Source organism: Taudactylus pleione, unplaced genomic scaffold (assembly GCF_031769625.1).
Source record: "Taudactylus pleione unplaced genomic scaffold, aTauple2 ptg002299l, whole genome shotgun sequence".
Taxonomy (NCBI): domain Eukaryota; kingdom Metazoa; phylum Chordata; class Amphibia; order Anura; family Myobatrachidae; genus Taudactylus; species Taudactylus pleione.
Window position 1 is genome coordinate 90,467 of NW_028286690.1, and position 21,673 is coordinate 112,139.

At 50.5% G+C, this 21,673-nt stretch overlaps 1 protein-coding gene across 1 annotated transcript in view; it reads right to left on the minus strand.

The window, feature by feature from the left end:
• IFT172 (intraflagellar transport 172) overlaps positions 1–21,673 on the minus strand; it is a gene marked incomplete at its 5' end in the record, with an annotated part of 111,297 nt that overhangs the window by 40,440 nt on the left and 49,184 nt on the right. Inside the window, 4 exons of the mRNA XM_088466029.1 lie at positions 1,815–1,901; positions 4,158–4,221; positions 5,379–5,488; positions 18,832–18,930. Of these exons, the coding sequence (XP_088322155.1) occupies positions 1,815–1,901; positions 4,158–4,221; positions 5,379–5,488; positions 18,832–18,930 (360 nt within the window). The remainder of the gene's footprint in view (positions 1–1,814; positions 1,902–4,157; positions 4,222–5,378; positions 5,489–18,831; positions 18,931–21,673) is intronic.

The window sequence follows — 21,673 nt, forward strand, 5'->3', positions numbered from 1 at the left end:
TGTGACACTGCCCACTGATGGCTGTTCTCCACCGTTCCATCTCTCACTACACCTTCTCCTCACTATCTCTGGCTCTGTGACACTGCCCGCTGATGGCTGTTCTCCTACCGTTCCATCTCTTCTCCTCACTATCTCTGGCTCTGTGACACTGCCCGCTGATGGCTGTTCTCCTACCGTTCCATCTCTTCTCCTCACTATCTCTGGCTCTGTGACACTGCCCGCTGATGGCTGTTCTCCTACCGTTCCATCTCTTCTCCTCACTATCTCTGGCTCTGTGACACTGCCCGCTGATGGCTGTTCTCCTACCGTTCCATCTCTTCTCCTCACTATCTCTGGCTCTGTGACACTGCCCGCTGATGGCTGTTCTCCTACCGTTCCATCTCTTCTCCTCACTATCTCTGGCTCTGTGACACTGCCCGCTGATGGCTGTTCTCCTACCGTTCCATCTCTTCTCCTCACTATCTCTGGCTCTGTGACACTGCCCGCTGATGGCTGTTCTCCTACCGTTCCATCTCTTCTCCTCACTATCTCTGGCTCTGTGACACTGCCCGCTGATGGCTGTTCTCCTACCGTTCCATCTCTTCTCCTCACTATCTCTGGCTCTGTGACACTGCCCGCTGATGGCTGTTCTCCTACCGTTCCATCTCTTCTCCTCACTATCTCTGGCTCTGTGACACTGCCCGCTGATGGCTGTTCTCCTACCGTTCCATCTCTTCTCCTCACTATCTCTGGCTCTGTGACACTGCCCGCTGATGGCTGTTCTCCTACCGTTCCATCTCTTCTCCTCACTATCTCTGGCTCTGTGACACTGCCCGCTGATGGCTGTTCTCCTACCGTTCCATCTCTTCTCCTCACTATCTCTGGCTCTGTGACACTGCCCGCTGATGGCTGTTCTCCTACCGTTCCATCTCTTCTCCTCACTATCTCTGGCTCTGTGACACTGCCCGCTGATGGCTGTTCTCCTACCATTCCATCTCTCACTACACCTTCTCCTCACTATCTCTGGCTCTGTGACACTGCCCGCTGATGGCTGTTCTCCTACCGTTCCATCTCTCACTACACCTTCTCCTCACTATCTCTGGCTCTGTGACACTGCCCGCTGATGGCTGTTCCCCTACCGTTCCATCTCTCACTACACCTTCTCCTCACTATCTCTGGCTCTGTGACACTGCCCGCTGATGGCTGTTCTCCTACCGTTCCATCTCTCACTACACCTTCTCCTCACTATCTCTGGCTCTGTGACACTGCCCGCTGATGGCTGTTCCCCTACCGTTCCATCTCTCACTACACCTTCTCCTCACTATCTCTGGCTCTGTGACACTGCCCGCTGATGGCTGTTCTCCTACCGTTCCATCTCTCACTACACCTTCTCCTCACTATCTCTGGCTCTGTGACACTGCCCGCTGATGGCTGTTCCCCTACCGTTCCATCTCTCACTACACCTTCTCCTCACTATCTCTGGCTCTGTGACACTGCCCGCTGATGGCTGTTCTCCTACCGTTCCATCTCTCACTACACCTTCTCCATTGGTCACCTGCCCAGCTCCTTTGCCATCATTACCACCTGTATATTAATGATACACAATTCTTCTACCCCTCCCCTATCCTCTCTCTCTCACATCTCCTCCTGAATGTCTCTGTGCTCAGTATAAGATAGCGCTATGTCTTACATAGATAGGGCCGGCTCTGCGATGGCTTTTCCTAACCATAAACCTAGAGGTGTAAATCTTTGTGTTATAGAATCACCAGCGTACAGGTAATACATTTATCTGGTCTTGTGGCACCTACAATCCCTCTGTACATATATCTGACTACCTGCTGAGCAGCTACATCGAGACACTTCTCCCATTGCCCTCGGTCTGCGTACATGTCCAGGGCAGCCAACACATCAACACCAACCAGCTAGGGAAGAAATGACATGATCAGTATATATTCACACAGAACATGGAGCAGTATATGTACAGATAATGATGGCATATTACATGGAGCAGTATATGTACAGACAATGATGGCATATTACATGGAGCAGTATATATACAGACAATGATGGCATATTACATGGAGCAGTATATGTACAGATAATGATGGCATATTACATGGAGCAGTATATGTACAGACAATGATGGCATATTACATGGAGCAGTATATGTACAGATAATGATGGCATATTACATGGAGCAGTATATGTACAGACAATGATGGCATATTACATGGAGCAGTATATGTACCGATAATGATGGCATATTACATGGAGCAGTATATGTACAGACAATGATGGCATATTACATGGAGCAGTATATGTACAGACAATGATGGCATATTACATGGAGCAGTATATGTACAGACAATGATGGCATATTACATGGAGCAGTATATGTACAGATAATGATGGCATATTACATGGAGCAGTATATGTACCGATAATGATGGCAAATTACATGGAGCAGTATATGTACCGCTAATGATGGCATATTACATGGAGCAGTATATGTACAGATAATGATGGCATATTACATGGAGCAGTATATGTACAGATAATGATGGCATATTACATGGAGCAGTATATGTACAGACAATGATGGCATATTACATGGAGCAGTATATGTACAGATAATGATGGCATATTACATGGAGCAGTATATGTACAGACAATGATGGCATATTACATGGAGCAGTATATGTACAGATAATGATGGCATATTACATGGAGCAGTATATGTACAGACAATGATGGCATATTACATGGAGCAGTATATGTACCGATAATGATGGCATATTACATGGAGCAGTATATGTACAGACAATGATGGCATATTACATGGAGCAGTATATGTACAGACAATGATGGCATATTACATGGAGCAGTATATGTACAGATAATGATGGCATATTACATGGAGCAGTATATGTACCGATAATGATGGCAAATTACATGGAGCAGTATATGTACCGCTAATGATGGCATATTACATGGAGCAGTATATGTACAGATAATGATGGCATATTACATGGAGCAGTATATGTACAGATAATGATGGCATATTACATGGAGCAGTATATGTACCGATAATGATGGCATATTACATGGAGCAGTATATGTACAGATAATGATGGCATATTACATGGAGCAGTATATGTACAGACAATGATGGCATATTACATGGAGCAGTATATGTACAGACAATGATGGCATATTACATGGAGCAGTATATGTACAGACAATGATGGCATATTACATGGAGCAGTATATGTACAGATAATGATGGCATATTACATGGAGCAGTATATGTACCGATAATGATGGCAAATTACATGGAGCAGTATATGTACCGCTAATGATGGCATATTACATGGAGCAGTATATGTACAGATAATGATGGCATATTACATGGAGCAGTATATGTACAGATAATGATGGCATATTACATGGAGCAGTATATGTACCGATAATGATGGCATATTACATGGAGCAGTATATGTACAGATAATGATGGCATATTACATGGAGCAGTATATGTACCGATAATGATGGCATATTACATGGAGCAGTATATGTACCGATAATGATGGCATATTACAGATGATAGAGGGGCAGCACATGGAATAGTAGTACGGGTACAGATGATAGAGGGGCAGCACATGGAATAGCAGTACGGGTACAGATGATGGAGGAGCAGCACATGGAATAGCAGTACGGGTACAGATGATGGAATAGCAGTACGGGTACAGATGATAGAGGAGCAGCACATGGAATAGCAGTACGGGTACAGATGATGGAAGGGCAGCACATGGAATAGCAGTACGGGTACAGATGATAGAGGGGCAGCACATGGAATAGCAGTACGGGTACAGATGATAGAGGGGCAGCACATGGAATAGCAGTAGGGGTAGATAGTACGGGAGTACCACGTTACGTGGAGCAGGATAAGGAATGGGAAGGATAAATACTGTAGGGTGATGGAAGGGTTGATGTGACAGAGATGTAGGGAGCACATGGAATAGCAGTAGGGGTAGATAGTACGGGAGTACCACGTTACGTGGAGCAGGATAAGGAATGGGAAGGATAAATACTGTAGGGTGATAGAAGGGTTGATGTGACGGAGATGTAGGCAGCACTTTGAGCGACAGAAGAGAATAAATAAAATTCTATTATCTTACAGAATCTACTTTTCCTTGGTTCTTCAAATAGTCTTTGTATCGCTCATCCACGTATGGCTCATACCTGCATTAGTAAGAGAATATACATTAGGTCCTATGTAACAGATATCACAAGAAATGGTACTAGGTGGTGTCCTGCCAGCTGTACTGACTCCCAAGTATAAGGTGGGGGGGGATGGCAGAGAGGATTGCCCATGGTATTAGGTGGTGTCCTGTCAGATGTAGTGACTCCCGGGTATAAGGTGGGGGGGGGGGGGGTGGCAGAGAGGATTGCCCATGGTATTAGATGGTGTCCTGCCAGCTGTACTGACTCCCAAGTATAAGGTGGGGGGGGGTGGCAGAGAGGATTGCCCATGGTATTAGGTGGTGTCGTGTCAGATGTAGTGACTCCCAGGTATAAGGTGGGTGGGGGCTGGCAGAGAGGATTGCCTCCTGGTAGCATTGGCAGTAGTAAGAATAGTAATACTAGGGTATAAGGTGGGCAGTAGTTAGAATAGTAATAATAGGGTATAAAATGGGGGAGGGGACTGGCAGAGAGGATTGCCCATGGTATTAGGTGGTGCCCTGCCAGCTGTAGGGACTCTCAGGTACAAGGTAGGAAGGGCCTGGCAGAAAGGATTGCCCCCTGGTAGCATTGGCAGTAGTAAGAATAGTAATAAGGTATAAGGCCCTCATTCAGAGCCGTACGCTCTGAGCAGAGCGCACGCTCTGAATGAGGGCCGCCCTCCATAAAAATGGAGCGTCCTCCTGGACGCTCGTTTAGCTGTGGGTCACCACCCACAGCCTATACGAGCGTGCATTTTGATGGCCGCGATGGTCGTGACCATCGAAACTGCGAGCCGGAGCCTGCGGTTGAGGTTTTCAACCGCAAGCTCCGAAGTGATTTTGGCTCTATCAGAGCCAAAATCACTCCCACTGACATCACTAGTGATGTCAGTGGGCCGGCTTCTGATGGGAGGCGTTCCCGTGGGAACGCCCCCGTCAGGGAGGCACGCCCCCGGCACGCCCACCAAAGGGGGCGTGCTGTCAATCAACATCGACAGCACGCCCCCTTTGATCAGACACAACGAGCGAAGGACTTTCCTTCGCTCGTCGCGTCTGGCGCATGCGCACGACGGAGCTCCCTCCGTCGTGCGCATGGTCAGTGCAGAACATCGACCCACTTGCGAGCGGACAGCCGCTCGCGAGTGGGTCTGAATCAGGGCCTAAGACAGCACTTACCTGGAATCCAGCTCCTTTGCCACTCTCTTTGCTTTGTTCCACTCTTCCCCAAATATAAAGGCGTCAATCGCTTCTTTAACGAGATCCAAGTTCAGATAGAGCTCAGCTGCCTGACAATACAGAAGGGTATGTATATAGAGTGCATTTCCCCAGGCCAGGATACAGTCACAGTGACAACATTATTGGTTACACCGTTATCCCTCAATCACATGGCAACATACAAGCCAACCAATATGGTCAAGATGTTCAGTTGTTTAGGAGTCTGAACACCAGAATGGGTAAGAAACATGATCTACAGTAAGAGACTTTGGGGTAAATTTACTAAGGTCAGAGTTTTTAAAAGTGGAGATGTTGCCCATAGCAACCAGATTCTAGCTATAATCTTCTAGAGCAGGCCTGGCCAACCTGTGGCTCTCCAGCTGTTGTGAAACTACAAGTCTCAGCATGCCCTGCTACAGTTTTGCTATTAGGGAATGCTAAAACTGTTGCAGGGCATGCTGGGACTTGTAGTTTCACAACAGCTGGAGAGCCACAGGTTGGCCAGGCCTCTTCTAGAGGGTGTTAGTTAATTGGTACGTAGATTCTGATTGGTTGCTTATTCCACTTCTAAAAACTCTCACCTTAGTAAATTTACCCCTTTGACTTTTGAGTGATTGCTGGTGCCAGACACGGAGAATTATTATTATCAGTTTCTTATATATCGCAGCATATTCCGGGCCCTGCTCGCAAGCTTACAATCTATAGGGAAATAGGCATTGCTACACAAGGATAGGTGCTATATATTGCTCCTTGGTCCGGCCAGAATGCAGAGTTTCTTGGTTGGCTGTATGATCCAGTCACACAGGAATGTCGGCCAAATGTCAGGAGGATGTGAGAGAAAGACGATGTGTGAGGTTATGTGTGGACTGTGAGAGGGAATGTAATAAGACATGGAAGCTATGAAGGTTATGTGGTCAGTTATGGAATCTGATAAGCTTGTCTGAGGAGGTGAGTTTTCAGGGAACGCTTGAAGGATTGGATACTAGAGGAAAGTCGTATTGTGCGTGGTAAGGCATTCCATTGAGTGGGTGCAGCCCGAAGAAAGTCCTGTAATTGTAAATGGGAGCAAGTAATACGTGGGGATGAGAGACGCACGCATTAATTTTCTTACACTATGTATATATCCTGGGATTTCATGCATAACAGTCTCTATAGACTATGGCGACGAAATCAGTATGTTTGCCAGACGCGAACCCAGCAGTTCAAATCCCGACGCCGGCAACTCGATGGAGGAGATCCCGACAGCGGAGGTAAGTTTACTATTCCTAACCCTCGCCCCCCCCTAACCCACTTTTAGGGGTACCTAACCCTAACCTCCCCCGCTAGTGCCTAAACCTAACCCCCCCTTTCCCTGGCCTAACCCTCCCCGAGGGGGTGCCTAACCCTAAGTCCCCCCAGGGGGTCCCTAAAACTAACCCTCCCCCTACCCAGATATGTGGATACTTAACCCCGGCATTGGATGATCGGTCCGGTGTCCTGTCGGAGTTTTAGCCTCGAGATTAACATAGGCGTCAGTATTTTGACATAGGCGTCGGTATTTTGACGCCTATGTTAGATCCCTTGCCGGGATTACACTGTCGGTATTGAGACTGGCGGACACATAACTACATACCCTTTGCTTCTATGTAGGAGTGTGACTTGTCCTAAGCACTGCAAGGGTTGAAATGGAAGGGGGACATACTGTACATAAACGTCTCCCCATAACAGCTGCTTCTGCACAGATCCAGAAGGGGGCGGGGCTGAATGACATCACTATGGACCAGTGATGATGTCACTAAGCTCCGTCCCTTTCAGAAAACACATTGCAGAGCTTAGTAAAAGCCAGGAAAAAGGGAAGAGGGCAAGAAAATAAGAGTTATGGTATAACATACCTTTGTTAACTCTTTTTCTTAGGGTCCACAGAAATTATCTTGGGATGTAGTGGAGTGATCCAGGCTGCTAAATCAGAGACCCTGCGGGCCAAAAGCGGTAGCTAGAAGAAAAACTGTCTTCGCTGTCAACCGCTTCAGGTCTTCTGATTTCAGGGGTTCAAATGGAGGAGCCTGTAAAGCCCTTAGTACCAGTGTCAAATCCCATGGGGCTACTGGGGGAACAAAGAGAGGCTGAACCCTCAGAACACCCTGAAAAATATTCTTACATCAGACAAGGTGGCAACCCTTCTCTGAAACCAAACCGACAGTGCCGAGGCCTGCACCCTCAGAGTAGCCAGACGGAGACCTCTGTCCAACCCGGCCTGAAGAAAAGAAAGCACTCGCGAGACCCTAAACACCTTAGGGTCATACTTCCTCAGTTCACAGCACTGAAAAAGAGTGCCAAATTCTGTAATAAATGCGGGCAGAGGAAGGTTTCCGTGCCCTCAACATTGTCTGTATTACAGAATCGGAAAAACCTTTTGCCTTTAAGACGGAGGCCTCAAGAGCCATGCCATAAAAGACAGCCAAGGAGGGTCCGGATACAGGCAGGGACCCTGTATTAACAGGTCCTGCCTTGGAGGAAGAGGCCACGGAGTGTCTATGGAGAGACTCTGCAGGTCAGTGAACCAATGGCGTCTGGGCCAAACAGATGCTTATCAGTATTACTGTACAGCTTTTCTGTTTGACCTTCCTGATGACCCTGGGAAGAAGGGAAAACGGAGGAAACAGATACACCTGTCTGAAATTCCACCTTACCGCAAGAGCATCCACAAATTCGGCCGCAGGATCCCTGGTCCTGGACCCATACCTGGGAACCCTGTGGTTGTGCCTTGAGGACATGAGGTCTACCTCTGGAAGACCCCATCTGTCCACTAGGTTCTGAAATACCGGTGGATGAAGAGCCCATTCTGCAGCATGTATATCTTCCCGACTTAGGAAGTCTGCTTCCCAAATTAGGACTCCTGGTATGAACACTGCCGATATTGCCGGGAGGTGACATTCTGCCCAGACCAGAATGTTTGACACTGCCGATATGGCAGCCTGGCTCCGCGTGCCTCCCTGATGGTTTAGGTAGGCTACTGCGGTGGCGTTTTCTGGTTGTACCTGGACAGGCCTGCCCTTTAATAGTTCCTGAGCCTGAACAAGCGTTCTGAATACTGCCCTTAGTTCCAGGACATTTATAGCCGAAGACTTTCTCTTGCCGTCCACTTTCCCTGAAAAGTGTGATAACCTGTCACTGAACCCCATCCTCGGAGGCTGGCATCGATTGTGAGGCGAACCCAATCTGGAATCCATAATGGGCAACCTTTGTTGAGACAACACAGAGACTGATGTCTGTGCCTTTATTAGGTGGTACTCCCCTCTCCAGTGAGAGAGGATTAACATCTGCAATGGTCTGGAGTGGAACTGAGCGTACTCCACCATGTCGAAAGTCGACACCATGGAATCTAGGACTTGCATTGCTGCATGGATTGAAACTGATCGGCTGAGAAGAAGCTTGCGTATCTTCAGCTGAAGAGTCGCAATCTTGTCCTCTGGCAGATAATCCTTTGTGCCAGAGAATCCAACCTTGCCCCTAGATGCACCATCTGCTGTACTGGAAGAAGCGGTGACTTTTTCCAATTTACAATCCACCCATGTCGGTGTAGACACGCTACCATCAGTCTGAGAGGACGCTGCAACTCTTGTGACAACTGAGCCAATATCAGCAGGTCGTCCAGATACGACAGAATCCTGATTCCCTTTCGCCTGATGCAGGCCGTTATTACTGCCATGACTTTGGTAAACATCCGAGGGGCCGTTGGTAATCCAAAAGGCAGTGCCTGAAATTGGAAATGCTCCTGCAAACCGCAGGAATTGCTGGTGGGATTGTGCAATTGGCACATGAAGGTATGCATCTTGGATATCCAAGGGTACCATGAAATCCCCTGGTTTCATGGCCAACACAATTGACCGCAGAGTTTCCATGTGAAACCTGGGCACCCTGATAAACGTGTTGAGACCTTTTAGGTTTAGAATAGGCCTGTGAGACCCGCTGGGTTTCTGAGTCAAATAGAAGTTGGAGTAATATTCCCTTCACCATTGATTCACTGGAACCGGGATTATAGCCTCGATATCAGCAGGGAGTGTATAGCCTACTGGAGGGCCAAGGCTTTCGCAGAACCCACTGCTGGAGTTGTGCTGAAAGACCTTTGTGGGGGACTTCTTCAGAACGTAAGGGCGTACCCCTGGGAGGCCACCTCCCGAACCCAGGCATATGTTGTTGTAAGATGCCATGCGTCTGAATACTGAAGAAGTCGGCCTCCCACCATGGGATCCCCCAGAGGGAGGCCCGTCCCATCAAGCTGCAGGCTTGACGTCTGACCTGACAGCCGGATGTCTGTTTGGCCAGGACTTCCTAGACTGTGGCTTCCTGTAAGCATTGGCTCTGGCGGAAGACTGACCTCTTGCTGTTCCTTGCAGCCAAAAGGACCGAAAGGCTGACCACTTAGGTTTAACAGTGGATGCCAAAGGTAGACCAGCCGTTTTAGAGGCTGCCACTGTAGCCCCAATCTTGTCCAACTCTGTGCCAAACAAAATGCCCCCTGAGAACGAAAGGGATTCCAGAGCTCTCTTGGATCCTGTATCTGCCTTCTAATACCTCAGCCAGAGGGCTCTCCGAGCCACCACTGAAACCGCTGATGCTTTGGAGGATAATATCCCCGCGTCTAAAGCTGCCTCTCCCAAGTAGGACGTTGCATCCTTAACATAAGAGATGGTCGTCAGCTGTTCCCTGGAAGCTTCTGGAAGAGGAATTTCCAGTGTCTTCATTCATTCCTCAATGGCCTTAGAGACCCAACCTGTAGCCATGGCCGGTCGGGTATATATATTGCTTTAAGACAGGCTTCAAGTTTCCTATCTGTGGGACAATTAAACGAGGAAGCAGAAGGTATAGGCAATGTGGCACTATCAACTAGATGTGCCACATGTGTGTCCACTGACGGAGGAACCTCCCATTAGATGCATTGATCCACTGGAAAGGGGTATACAGCTTCCACCTTCCTTGTAATATGGAATTTTCTATCTGACAATTTCCATGCTTCCCCCGTGAGATCCGAAAGGTGCTCCGATCTGGGAAACTCAGATTTTATAACCCTCTGGCGTTATAACCCTGGAGCCTTTCTTTGCACTGGCTCCTCCTCGTCAATGTTTAGCACAGCCTTGACTGCCCTAAATAGATAAGGAACATCTGCAGCTGGAAAACGTTCTTCCTCGTCTGTAGGGGTTTCCTGAGAGGAACCCTGTGTATCCCCTCCCTCGTCAGAAGATGTACCAGATATCTACTCTATATATACATACACAGGAGGGGGGATATCTACTCTATATATACATACACAGGGGGAGGGATGTATACTCTATATACAAATACACAGGGGGGGATATAACAAGAGATATGGTAAGAACTTACCTTTGTTATCTCTGTTTCTACGAAGTCCCTAGGGTCCACAGGGCTGGCTCTGGATCCAAGGGCACCACACAGTTAAAGCTTTAGCTCCCAGGATGTACTTGGGTCCATCCTCCTCTATACCCCGCCCCCGAGCCACAGGCACCTCAGTTGGTAAGCAGCCTAGGCCGGAGAAGGAGATGAAACAGAGAGAGAGAAGGAAGACTGGAACGCACAAGAAACCATACTCACAGAAATGGGAGACGGAAAAATCGGTGACCAGTCACACAGCCCATTTGAAGCCAGGTGCGTCAGGGCGGGCGCCCTGTGGACCCTATGGACTTCGTAGAAACAGAGATAACAAAGGTAAGTTCTTACCATATCTCTTGTTTTCCACTTCATTGTCCATAGGGGGTCCATAGGGTTGACCTTGGGGATGTCCCAAAGCAGTTCAACTAAGGGTGGGGACGCTCCTGTGCAGAAAGGAGAATCCTGCGCCCAAAGGATGCATCCTGAGATGCAAGGTGTCAAACGCATAAAACCTCAAAAACGTCTGAATTGAAGACCAATTGGCTGCCTTACACAGATGAAAAGCGGAGGCACCACGTCTACCAGCCCAAGAAGGACCCACCTACCGAGTGGAATGAGCCTTAACAGAGGCTAGAACAGGCAAACGTTCCTGTATATAAGCTTAACAAATAACAGAACAAAGCCAACGGGCTAAAGTTTTTTTATTGGCAGGAACCCCTCCTGTGAAAACCAAAGAGGACAAAGAAAGAATCGGACCGTCTAACTGAAGCAGTCCGGTCCACATAAATTCTAAGAGCACGGACAACGTCCAACGAAGCCTCACTAGCTGTAAGATCAGGAGACTGAAAAGCTGGCACCACAAGTTCCTGATTGATGTGGAACTTAGAGACCACTTTAGGCAAAAATGAAGAAGGGGGGACTACAGGAGAGCGCCCCCAACTCAGACACTCCCCTGGCCGAAGCAATTGCCAGGAGAAAAACAGTCTTAAGTGTTAACCACTTGAGGTCAACCGACTCAAAGGGCTCAAAAGGAGGTCCCTGCAGGACCCGAAGAACCACCGCCAAATCCCAAAGTGCCATAGGAGGCACAAAGGGTGGCTGAATTCTCAGAACACCTTGGAAAAAGGTGTGAACGTCCAGTAAAGTAGCAATCCTGCGTTGGAACCACACAGACCATGCCGACACATGCACCTTCAGTGAGGCAAGACGTAAGCCTAGGTCGAGACCAGACTGGAGAAAAGCCAGAATCCTCGACACCCTGAACATTTGAGGATCACAGTTCCTGGACTCACACCCCTGAAAGAAAGTGTGCCACACTCTGTGGTAAATTCTTGCTGAAGCTGACTTACGTGCCCTCAGCATGGTACTGATAAAAGAGCTCGAAAAACCCCGGGACCTTAAGACGGCTGTCTCAAGAGCCACTCCGTCAAAGACAGCCTCCCAGATCCGGGTAAAGGCAGGGGCTCTGAGACAGCAGGTCCCGACGCTGAGGCAGAAGGTACAGAATGTCTACTGACAAGCTCTTGAGATCGGAGTACCAAGGACGTCTGGGCCATGCTGGAGCCACCAACAGAAATGTGCCTCCATCCTGTTTGATCTTTCTTAGAACCCGAGGCAGCAGAGATATCGGAGGAAACAGATAGTGATACGCTAGGTGAAATGTTCACTTCACCGACAGCGCGACCACCAGACATGCGCCTGCATCTCTTGTCCTTGATCCGTACACTGGCAACCTGTAGTTGTGACAGGATGCCATCAGGTCCAACTCTGGCAGTCCCCACTTGTCCATAAGAAGCTGAAACACCTCTGGGTGAAGCGACCATTCCCCTGGAAGCACGTCGTGACGGCTGAGGAAGTCTGCCTCGCAATTGAGGACTCCCGGGATGAAGACTGCTGAGATAGCTGGAAGGTGGCACTCCGCCCAAGCCAGAATTTAAGACACCTCCAACATCGCAGCTCGACTGCGAGTTCCTCCCTGGTGATTTATGTACGCAACCGTGGTGGTGTTGACTGATTGCACCTGAACTGCTCTTCTGTGAAGAGCGGTGCCTGACGACAGTAGAGCACGGTACACTGCCCGCAGCCATAGCACGTTTATGGGAAGAGCTGCTTCTTCCACAGACCACCAGCCCTGAAGAGACAACGAGCCCATCACTGCTCCCCAACCCCAGAGACTGGCATCTGTTGTGAGCAGAACCTAGTCCGGGACCCAAAAGGGGCGACCCTCGCTGAGATGATCTGTCTGAAGCCACCAGCTTAGTGACAGACGTACTTCCGGAGACACCACCAGCCTCTGAGTCCGGATCCGGTGAGGTAACCCGTTCCATTCGGAAAGAATCTGCCCCTGCAGGGGCCTCAACTGGAATTGGGCAAATTCCACCATGTTGAAAGCAGACACCATGGATCCTAGAACTCTCATGGCCAAGTGTACCGACACTCTGCAACTGCTCAGGCAACTGTGTATACATACGCAGTTGCAGGGAGGAAACCTTCTCTGGAGTCAAGAAGATCCGCTGCTGACGAGAATCCAGGAGAGCTCCCAAATGGACCATCCTTCGTGATGGGATCAGAGAGGACTCCTTCCAATTTATTAACCACCCGTGTGCTTGTAGACAAGCAATGGTCAGATGGAGATGGCGAAGATGTACCTCCGGGGAGCTTGCTAGCAGAATAATGTCGTCCAGATACGGCAACAGCAGTATACCCTGGTTCCGAAGGTGGGCGGCCATGATTGCCATCACCCTGGTGAACACCCTAGGAGCCGTAGAGAGGCCAAAGGGCAAGGCCCGAAACTGGTAGTGGTGTTGCAGGATAGCAAACCGCAGATACCGTAGGTGTGCAAGTGCTATAGGCACATGGAGGTAGGCGTCCTGGATATACAGGGAGACCATGTAATCCCCGGGTTCCATTGCCAGAATGATGGAAAGCAACGTTTCCATCCTGAATCTGGGAACTCTGAGATATTTGTTCAGAGACTTCAAATTGAGGATAGGGCGATGAGAACCTTTGGGTTTCCGTTTAGGAACAGAGTAGAATAGTACCCCGTCCCACGTTGTAACTGTGGAACGTGAACAATGACCTCTGCTTGCAGCAAGGACTCTATAGCTTCCTGAATCTGCGAAGCTTTGGTCTCGTCCAGAGAAGGACTCGTGCAGAAAAACTGGTGGGGCGGCCTGAGCCGTAAGGATAGGGCGTACCCCTGGGAGACTACTTCTTGAACCCAGGCATCCATGGTGGTATTGTGCCAACACTGGGCAAATTGAAGAAGTCGGCCTCCCGCTCTGGGGTCCCCCAGAGGGAGGCCCATCCCATCAGGCAGCAGGTTTATTTTCCTGCTTGGAAGAAGGGCACCTGGCACTCCACGCTCGCTTTTTAGGTTTAGGAGTGACCTTGGTTGCCGACTGCCTCGGGAAGGACTGACCTGTGGCCTTACCCTGAACCCGAAAGGACCGAAAGGCAGAGCTCCTCACTTTAGCCGGCGCAAAAGCCGAAGGGAGGAAGGCTGACTTGGATCTAGCTAGAGTATCTACTCTTGTCCAAGTCAGGACCAAATAGCAACTCCCCATTAAAAGGGAAAGCCTCCAGGCCATTTTTAGAGTCAGCATCAGCCCTCCAGGACCTCAGCCACAAGGACCGACGAGCAGGCACAGCTGTAGCTGAAACTCTAGAGGTCAGCAGACTGGTATCCAACGATGCTTCCCCAATACAGGAAGCAGCATCTCTCATCTGTCCTACCAACGCTCTCTGCATCTCCAGAGCATCCTCAGGAAAGGTATCTTCCAAAGCGTTGGCAAAGCTCTCGATGGCCTTAGCCACCCATGAGATGGCCATGGACGGGCAAGCCACCGCCCCTGAGAGAGTGTAAATGGACATCAATGCAGTCTCCACTTTCCTGTCTGTGGGATCCTTCAAAGAGGAGACAGACGGTAAAGGCAGCGTAGCGTTTTTAATTAAGCGGGTGACATGGGAATCCACCGCAGGTGGGGTTTCCCATTTCCTGCAATGATCATCAGAAAAAGGGTAGTTAGATACCAACCTTTTCTGTGGTTGGAATTTCTTACTAGGCAGCTGACAAGCTACCGCCATATGATCCGCCAATTGATCAGACAGGGGAAAAACATTTGAAGTAACCTTAACCTTTTTGAAGTTAGGATACTTAGACTTAGGTGCCGGGACATCCTCCTCTATATGAAGGATGGCTCGCACCGCTTTAACTAATGCCGGCACATTAATGGAGGACCTAGTTTCCACCTCCTGACCTGTAGCATCAGAGTCCTCAAGAATCTCTCCATCGTCTGAGGACACCTCAGAGTCCGACAATTGCGCCGTCAATGTACTAACGACATGACGCTTGGACGCCTTCTGCGGCATATCACTTTGTAACATCGACTGAAAAGCCGAAGATGTGGCCGCAAGGCTCTGTACCGAGCTGGAGAGTACCTTCACCCAGGGTGGATTACTCTGAAAAGGCACCACAAACTGTTGCGTACGAACACAGGCATCCCCGTATAGGGACCTACAGTCTGGGACCCGGGTGGAGACTGCAATATTTGCGAAATACCCGGGGAATGGGGGATGGAGTGTTGGGGAAACGCCCTAGGAGGGACTGCTGTTGGGACCGATAAACGGTCAGCAATCGACACCAGTACCTGTGAAAACATCGGCCATGGAGGGTCCTGTGACATAGGGGTATTAGTAGGGCCAGGTACCAGCTGGCACCGCTCGCACAGACCATCCTGAGATAGATCCTGCAGAACAGCGTCTGCAGGAAACCAACACAGGGGACCCTGGGCCTGATTCAGACCCGCTCGCGAGCGATATGCGCTCGCAAGCGGGTCGATGGTGGCCCAGTGCGCATGCGCACAACGGAGCCGGCTCCGTCGTGCGCATGCGCGAGACAAGGATAGCAACGGGCAATCCGTCGCACTGTGTCTCGTACCAAAGGGGGTGTGCTGTCGATGTTGAGTGACAGCACGCCCCCTTTGGTGGGCGAGCGGGGGAGTGGCTGCCCAAACGGAGGCGTTCCCATGTGAACGCCTCCGTTTGGGGCCGGCCCCACTGACATCACGAGTGATGTCAGTGGAGAGCTTCCGGCTCTGTTAGAGCAGAAATCTCTCTGGGGCTTGCGGCAACGAGACCCTACCACAGGGGTCTCGTCGCAAGCCTGATGGTCGCGATGGTCTTGATCATCGCGACCATCTTACTGGCCGCTCGCTATAGCTGTGGGTGGTCACCCACAGCTATGCGAGCGGCCAGGAGGTTGCTCTAAAAAACAAGAAGGTCGGCCCTGATTCAGACATGATATAGTAAATACACAGGAATTACTTATCACAGGAAGCAATATGGTGTTAACACCTGCGAGCTCTCAAGTGTGCAATACAACAGTCCAAAATATGGTACTATGTGGCACACAACTGTATGTGACTGACCTCACCAATACTTGTTTTATACAAGTGAGGTCGCAGAAAAGCCCTCCCCCACACACCTGTAGGGCTTGTAGGAGAAGGAAAGGGATAGGTATAGGCTGACAGTAAGTAGAAAAAGCACAGACAGCAGCACTAGCAATAGTCACATACCATGCAGGAAGATATACTCACTGCACCTTTCCACTACAATCACCCTCCCAGATTCAGTGTCTGGGAGGGCTACAGTGCTGTGTACACTGTCTTAGCAGGGGAGAGGTACACAGGGGACGCTGCCCAGAGTCAGTGTCTGGGAGGGCTATAGTGCTGTGTACACTGTCCTAGCAGGGGAGAGGTACACAGGGGACGCTGCCCAGATTCAGTGTCTGGGAGGGCTATAGTGCTGTGTACACTGTCCTAGCAGGGGAGAGGTACACAGGAGACGCTGCCCAGAGTCAGTGTCTGGGAGGGCTATAGTGCTGTGTACACTGTCCTAGCAGGGGAGAGGTACACAGGGGACGCTGCCCAGATTCAGTGTCTGGGAGGGCTATAGTGCTGTGTACACTGTCCTTGTCGGGGGAGAGGTACACAGGGGACGCTGCCCAGAGTCAGTGTCTGGGAGGGCTATAGTGCTGTGTACACTGTCCTAGCAGGGGAGAGGTACACAGGAGATGCTGCCCAGAGTCAGTGTCTGGGAGGGCTATAGTGCTGTGTACACTGTCCTAGCAGGGGAGAGGTACACAGGGGACGCTGCCCAGATTCAGTGTCTGGGAGGGCTATAGTGCTGTGTACACTGTCCTAGCAGGGGAGAGGTACACAGGGGACGCTGCCCAGATTCAGTGTCTGGGAGGGCTATAGTGCTGTGTACGCTGTCCTAGCAGGGGAGAGGTACACAGGGGACGCTGCCCAGAGTCAGTGTCTGGGAGGGCTATAGTGCTGTGTACGCTGTCCTAGCAGGGGAGAGGTACACAGGGGACGCTGCCCAGAGTCAGTGTCTGGGAGGGCTATAGTGCTGTGTACACTGTCCTACAACAGGGGAGAGGTACACAGGGGATGCTGCCCAGATTCAGTGTCTGGGAGGGCTATAGTGCTGTGTACGCTGTCCTAGCAGGGGAGAGGTACACAGGGGAGGCTGCCCAGAGTCAGTGTCTGGGAGGGCTATAGTGCTGTGTACGCTGTCCTAGCAGGGGAGAGGTACACAGGGGACGCTGCCCAGAGTCAGTGTCTGGGAGGGCTATAGTCCTGTGTACGCTGTCCTAGCAGGGGAGAGGTACACAGGGGACGCTGCCCAGATTCAGTGTCTGGGAGGGCTATAGTGCTGTGTACGCTGTCCTAGCAGGGGAGAGGTACACAGGGGAGGCTGCCCAGAGTCAGTGTCTGGGAGGGCTATAGTGCTGTGTACACTGTCCTACAACAGGGGAGAGGTACACAGGAGACGCTGCCCAGAGTCAGTGTCTGGGAGGGCTATAGTGCTGTGTACACTGTCCTACAACAGGGGAGAGGTACACAGGAGACGCTGCCCAGAGTCAGTGTCTGGGAGGGCTATAGTGCTGTGTACACTGTCCTACAACAGGGGAGAGGTACACAGGAGACGCTGCCCAGAGTCAGTGTCTGGGAGGGCTATAGTGCTGTGTACACTGTCCTACAACAGGGGAGAGGTACACAGGGGACGCTGCCCAGAGTCAGTGTCTGGGAGGGCTATAGTGCTGTGTACACTGTCCTACAACAGGGGAGAGGTATACAGGGGGACCGGACCACATGTACAGCCTGAGAGATCTGCGTTGTGCCATGGAGAAAATGGCCGCCGGAGACCTCAGAGGAGGAGTGGCCGAAGATAAGCACAGCTCAGCGACGCCAGACACCAAGTAGAAAGGCGCGCTGAGCTGAGGGGAGGAGACGCTGTACAGGGAAAGCTGTCTCCCCTGGCTAGCAATTAACCCCAGGGTTGCTGGTCCCGCTTCCAGCCTAATACCCTGGTGGTCTATTGTTCACACGGGGTATGCCTCATGGAGGGGGAGCCCGCCGCCACCACTAGTGGCTCTGGTCTGTCACCAGGACCGGAGGTATCAGACTGCATTTAGAAGTATCCGAGGGCCGCCTAACGCGGCGACTCGCGGCTTACCTTGATTCCCGTGTCGTCCGGCAGCAGTCTTGGGATTCCCCAGAGCCCGGCTAGTACAGACTCTGGGGTACCGCCGCAATCCCCAGAGCTGTACTGGCGTCGCGAAGACGCGGCAACGTGGACGTCCTAAAGGACAGTCTGATGCTGCCGCTATAGTAAAAAAGTAAAAGCAAGAAAAAATAAAAATTTTCTTCTTTAAAATAAAGCTATGGGGCTGCTCCTGCAGCCCAACTGCGACAGGGTGACCGACTCCGGCAGGGCACCAACTTAAACTGAGGTGCCTGTGGCTCGGGGGCGGGATATAGAGGAGGATGGACCCAAGTGCATCCTGGGAGCTAAAGCTGTAACTGTGTGGTGCCCGTGGATCCAGATCCAGCTGTACCCCAAGGTCAACCCTGTGGACCCCCTATGAACCCTGAAGTAGAAATACCCTATATACACACATACACGGGATGGGGGATGTAAACCACAGATACATACATTATATATATAAATGTTAGTGTGTGTGTGTGTGTCCTCTTACCGCAGTGTGTTTTCCAGCAGACACCAGCTTGGGACCGACCACATGAATCACTTCCAAACTTCTGCTTGGAACCAGGAACTTGATAGATAATTCTGCAGCCTGAGGAGAGGTGAAAGGTCATCTGAGTGTCAGAATTTGGGTAACCAGAAATAATATTCAATAGTCCATGAAAGGACCTGTGTACAAGACACTTGGAATATCAACAAAAAGTAAATGACCAATATAGCTCCTATCCCAAATGAACACTAATACCCGGTGCTAGACTGTCTGGGCTGGTCTGTACAGGGAGAGCGAGCGGTGAAGACCCTTATGAGAAAACAAGGTGTCCCTTAACCAACATCCATGTGGGACCTCGTCTCTCACAGGTATGAGCAGTAGCACTTCTTACCCCTGCTCCCCATCACAGACATGCGGGACCTCGTCTCACAGGTATGAGCAGTAGCACTTCTTACCCCTGCTCCCCATCACAGCCATGCGGTACCTCGCATCTCACAGGTATGAGCAGTAGCACTTCTTACCCCTGCTCCCCATCTCAGACATGCGGGACCTCGTCTCTCACAGGTATGAGCAGTAGCACTTCTTACCCCCTGCTCCCCATCACAGCCATGCGGGACCTCGTCTCTCACAGGTATGAACAGTAGCACTTCTTACCCCTGCTCCCCATCTCAGACATGCGGGACCTCGTCTCTCACAGGTATGAGCAGTAGCACTTCTTACCCCCTGCTCCCCATCACAGCCATGCGGGACCTCGTATCTCACAGGCATGAGCAGTAGCACTTCTTACCCCTGCTCCCCATCTCAGACATGCGGGACCTCGTCTCTCACAGGTATGAGCAGTAGCACTTCTTACCCCTGCTCCCCATCACAGCCATGCGGGACCTCGTATCTCACAGGTATGAGCAGTAGCACTTCTTACCCCTGCTCCCCATCTCAGACATGCGTAGCCCTTAACCCTCCCCCCGCGACTATCTGCTGCCGACGCCCGGCTTACCTTCGTTCGGTGTGGCGGGTGTCGTACCCGTATTATAGGGCTCATGTTAGGCGTCGGGATTTCGAAGCCTACATTGCCGGGATATTACAGTCAGGAAGCTGGCAGTGGGCATTTCGACATTCGGCTTCCTGACTGCATACACCAGGGAACATAGGGCCTGATTCAGGTTGGTTCGCAATGCTGCGTTCGCACGCATCCCACTCGCTGCGGTAATATGCTAATGAATGCAATCGCATGGCAACCACAGCTCTATACCAAGACGCCCATCACTGTATAAAGCCGCCCACTTCGCTGACTTGCGGATGCATGTCATGGGAACACATTGGTAACATCGGAACCATCCGCACGGTTGTGGGTGACCTGACCCAGCGCAGAAACTGCTAAACTTCCTGTCGACATCTAGACCTCTGCCAGCGTATGCTATCGCAGGGGCTTATTTATACACACCCCTGTAACGGCGTTTACACGCCCCGGCACGCCTGCGTTTCTCTGACCACCTTCCTCAAACGGTCTCTTCCTGCCAATCACTGTGTGATGACTCTGCGTGCTCACTGCGACAGCTTCCTGATCGGTGTGGCCGGTTCTCGCACTCGCACTGCGTCTTATACACACGTGCAGAACGCAAATATCCGCTGGCTGCGTGCTGAAAAATCTGAATCTGGCCCATTGTATACTGCAGCCAGCGTATATATACCCTCCTCTATAACACTATACAGAGCAGAGTGACTCCCCTGTGTTATCTGTGTGATGTACAGCTACCAGCGTATGTGTACCCTCCTCTATAACACTATACAGAGCAGCCTGACTCCCCTGTATTATCTGTGTGATGTACAGCTACCAGCGTATGTGTACCCTCCTCTATAACACTATACAGAGCAGAGTGACTCCCCTGTATTATCTGTGTGATGTACAGCTACCAGCGTATGTGTACCCTCCTCTATAACACTATACAGAGCAGCCTGACTCCCCTGTATTATCTGTGTGATGTACAGCTACCAGCGTATGTGTACCCTCCTCTATAACACTATACAGAGCAGAGTGACTCCCCTGTGTTATCTGTGTGATGTACAGCTACCAGCGTATGTGTACCCTCCTCTATAACACTATACAGAGCAGAGTGACTCCCCTGTGTTATCTGTGTGATGTACAGCTACCAGCGTATGTGTACCCTCCTCTATAACACTATACAGAGCAGAGTGACTCCCCTGTGTTATCTGTGTGATGTACAGCTACCAGCGTATGTGTACCCTCCTCTATAACACTATACAGAGCAGAGTGACTCCCCTGTGTTATCTGTGTGATGTACAGCTACCAGCGTATGTGTACCCTCCTCTATAACACTATACAGAGCAGAGTGACTCCTGTGTTATCTGTGTGATGTACAGCTACCAGCGTATGTGTACCCTCCTCTATAACACTATACAGAGCAGAGTGACTCCCCTGTGTTATCTGTGTGATGTACAGCTACCAGCGTATGTGTACCCTCCTCTATAACACTATACAGAGCAGAGTGACTCCCCTGTGTTATCTGTGTGATGTACAGCTACCAGCGTATGTGTACCGTCCTCTATAACACTATACAGAGCAGAGTGACTCCCCTGTGTTATCTGTGTGATGTACAGCTACCAGCGTATGTATACCGTCCTCTATAACACTATACAGAGCAGAGTGACTCCCCTGTGTTATCTGTGTGATGTACAGCTACCAACGTATGTGTACCCTCCTCTATAACACTATACAGAGCAGAGTGACTCCCCTGTGTTATCTGTGTGATGTACAGCTACCAGCGTATGTGTACCGTCCTCTATAACACTATACAGAGCAGAGTGACTCCCCTGTGTTATATGTGTG